Source organism: Diospyros lotus, chromosome 14, assembly GCF_014633365.1.
Source record: "Diospyros lotus cultivar Yz01 chromosome 14, ASM1463336v1, whole genome shotgun sequence".
In the NCBI taxonomy this organism is placed as follows: domain Eukaryota; kingdom Viridiplantae; phylum Streptophyta; class Magnoliopsida; order Ericales; family Ebenaceae; genus Diospyros; species Diospyros lotus.
Genome location: NC_068351.1, coordinates 23,508,461 through 23,511,485, shown reverse-complemented (window position 1 = coordinate 23,511,485; position 3,025 = coordinate 23,508,461). Strand labels below are relative to the sequence as shown.

Below are 3,025 nucleotides of genomic sequence, written 5' to 3'. Positions count from 1 at the left end.
TTTTTAAAAATAAAAAGTAACAACCAAACACGTTTGTTTCAGTTCTTATTTTGAAAATAACAAAAATGAAAACATAAAAATTGAAAAATTGAATGACCTACGAAATGGACCCTTAATTATATATAGTTATTTTCACACAATAAATTAAGAATTAAATAAAAGAATAAATTTACTTCTATTTTTCAAATTAAAATATTTTGAGACAATTTAAAAAAATAATTAAAACATTTTGAAACAACTAAAACATTATTTTAAATATCCTAACTAGGTTAGATAATATGCAAGGTCTAATTAATGATGAATATGACTACTTTTTTTTTTTAAAGTGTAAATCTAATTTATCAATGAAGCTATATAGTTCTTAAGATCATTTGATGGAAACACAGCCCTGCTTTTCGAAAGCTCACACACAAGAGCTTTTCATTTGCACTCTCCACCGATGTTAACAGCTGATACAAGTTGAAAGCTATGCATGAAAAAACCGTACAAATCTAGAACCCAAAACACCATTGTTGCTTTGAGCAAAAATCTTCGAACTTTGTCAATCAAAATAGTTTACATCACAACACAATCATCAATCTTCGCGTCTCAACAACATAGTCCTATACAAATGGATCAATCAATGGAACTTAAAAAGATAAAGATGAACAAATATTCTCAGCTGCTTTCTCACTGGCTATGCCGATATTCGAGGGCCAGTCAGACACCAAGAAGACATCCATGGCGCAAGAAAATTTTCCCCTGGTTTTCAGTAGCAAATGAGACGTTTGGCGGCACTACTTTCCTCAATGACGGCCGTGAAAACACCAGCCGAACCAAGTCCTCCATACTTACATTGACACACGAGGTCAAATTTATCTCCCTCAGCCTTCGGCAATTTGTCAAAATTTCCTTCAACCCTCCCGCTGTCACGCCCAAGCAACCCTTCAAGTTCAGATTCTGAAGCATGCGACACCTAGCCCCTATCGTTGCCAGTGCTTTGTCATTGATCCCTGATTTGGCGGCTTGCAAGACCTCCAGTTCAGGAAGTTCAAAACTGGTTCCAATGTTCTTAATCCCCCAACACCCATTGATCTGCAGTTGGCGAATCTTTGAGCCACTTCTTAGAAAGCTCAAAATGCCTTCTTCATCAATACCCAGGCAATAGGAGACATCAAGGAGTTGTAAACCGGGGCACATTGAAGCAAGTTTTCCAAGACATTCATTGGTCAGATTCACATTCTTTACTAATTTCAAAGACCTGATTCGTGGGTTTTCTACGGCATCTACATTGCATTCGCCTACACCTAGATTTGTTCTACCCATATCAATATCCTCCAGGAGAGGACAATTCTTTACAAGCACTGCAAAGGTCAAATGAGTTAGCCCGGAGCAAAACCCGAGCTTTACTGCAATTGAAGTACTGAGATAGTTAGACAAATGACTCATGTGATCATCAGTGAGAAAGTCAACACCAACAAGAGAAAAGTACTCAAGATACTGGTAAGTTTGCAAGAGCAACGAGAGTCCAGAGAATGTAAAACCAAAGCACCCATCAAGACTGAACCTCTTCAAAGGAATATCAGACTTTACAAGCATTGAGAGAAATTCATCAGAGACAAATGAATTATGCATCACAATACAGGATAAAGCTCTAGCATAACCAAACGAACCACTAACAGGCAAGTCTACAGAAGATCCAAAGAGTCTAAGTCCATTAACTTTGACTGAACCCAAGTTGGGGCTATTGCGAATCAAAGATCCAATGCTATGATGGGTAATCAGTGGACAGTCCTGAACTACAATTTCTTCCAAGAGGACACAGTTGGAGCAGAGGGCGTCAATCGACCTATCTGTAAGGAATTCGTTCCCAGAAATATTGATTTTTCTCAGGCCCCTTAATTTGGATGACAAAACCCTAATTCCCTCATCAGTTATATTTGCTTTATCCGGGCTCAGATTCTCGAACTCCCTATGCAAGTCGAAAACATTGCGAGGATAACTGATATCCAGCTCCTCCACCCACGGCATCGAATTCGCTATTGCAAGCAATTCACTATCACAAAATCTCCAGAGACCCGCACAATTGAAAACCTTCAAACTCTTCATATTCAACCCTAATCGATTCAAGCCCTCCATTGCGAGGCAATGGCTTCCCGAAACATCTAGGGCTTCGAGGTTCAACCCAGACCCGGCAATCTCAAGAACGACCCGATCTATTTCGCCATGAAATCGGCTGAGATCGATGGTTTTAACGCGGTGGAATCGATTGAATAATTTAGAAAGAGTACCGTGAACATGAATTGTCGGGTAGAGGATCGTGAGGCAGGTACGAAGCCGATCCGTGATGGAAAGAAATCGCCGGCAGACAAGAGAGAGGGCTTCGAATTGGGAGTGATGGTCGAGCCGATTGAATATCAGTTCCCAGCACTCGTCCGGAAGATCTTCGCACCTCTCCGCCATATCAACAACTGTACAAATACAAGCAAGATTGAAGTTTGAAGCTAGCCATACAAGCAGCAAAAAATACGAAAAATGAGTGGAATTGTTTACCTATTGACACGAAAAGAGATTGAATTCCTAATCCGCGGAACAACTGAGAATTTTGATTGACTGAATTGAAGAGATTAGGGTTTGAGAAGGGAGCTCAGAGAGCAAAATTAGGGAAGAGTAAGTCCAGTCGCTTACGATTCGTTGGAATGATGACGTGAAATGTTGTTCGCTTTTCAAATTTGAAATGGCCATATGCATAAATGCACCCCTAACTTTTACTTTTTTTATTATCAAGAACCCTCAATTTTACTTAGTTTTATTTCGGCCTTTGAACTAGCTAATTTTATATTATATATGAACATTTGATCAATTTTAAAGGTGCAACTGATATTCACACATGTTGACGATGTGGACATTAAAAGGGAAACGTGCCCTGTCGTGTACAACTCTCCAAATTCCTTTATTTGAAAATTGAAACCTTAATTTCTTTGATTTGTTAATAGGGTTCAGGGCGGATCCAGCAGTGTAGAGTAGGGTGGGCTGGGCTTGGAGT

General features: G+C 39.4%; 1 protein-coding gene across 1 annotated transcript; it reads right to left on the bottom strand.

Annotated features, from left to right (window-relative positions):
• Nucleotides 1–404: 404 nt before the first annotated feature.
• On the bottom strand, nt 405–2,731 carry LOC127789593 (F-box/LRR-repeat protein 3). The gene is made up of 2 exons (XM_052318528.1): nt 2,533–2,731; nt 405–2,450 (listed from the first exon to the last, which is right to left on the bottom strand). Exon 2 carries the CDS (start codon nt 2,440–2,442, stop codon nt 700–702), a length of 1,743 nt encoding a protein of 580 aa, XP_052174488.1. The 5' UTR covers nt 2,443–2,450; nt 2,533–2,731; the 3' UTR covers nt 405–699.
• Between the last annotated feature and the right edge of the window lie 294 nt (nt 2,732–3,025).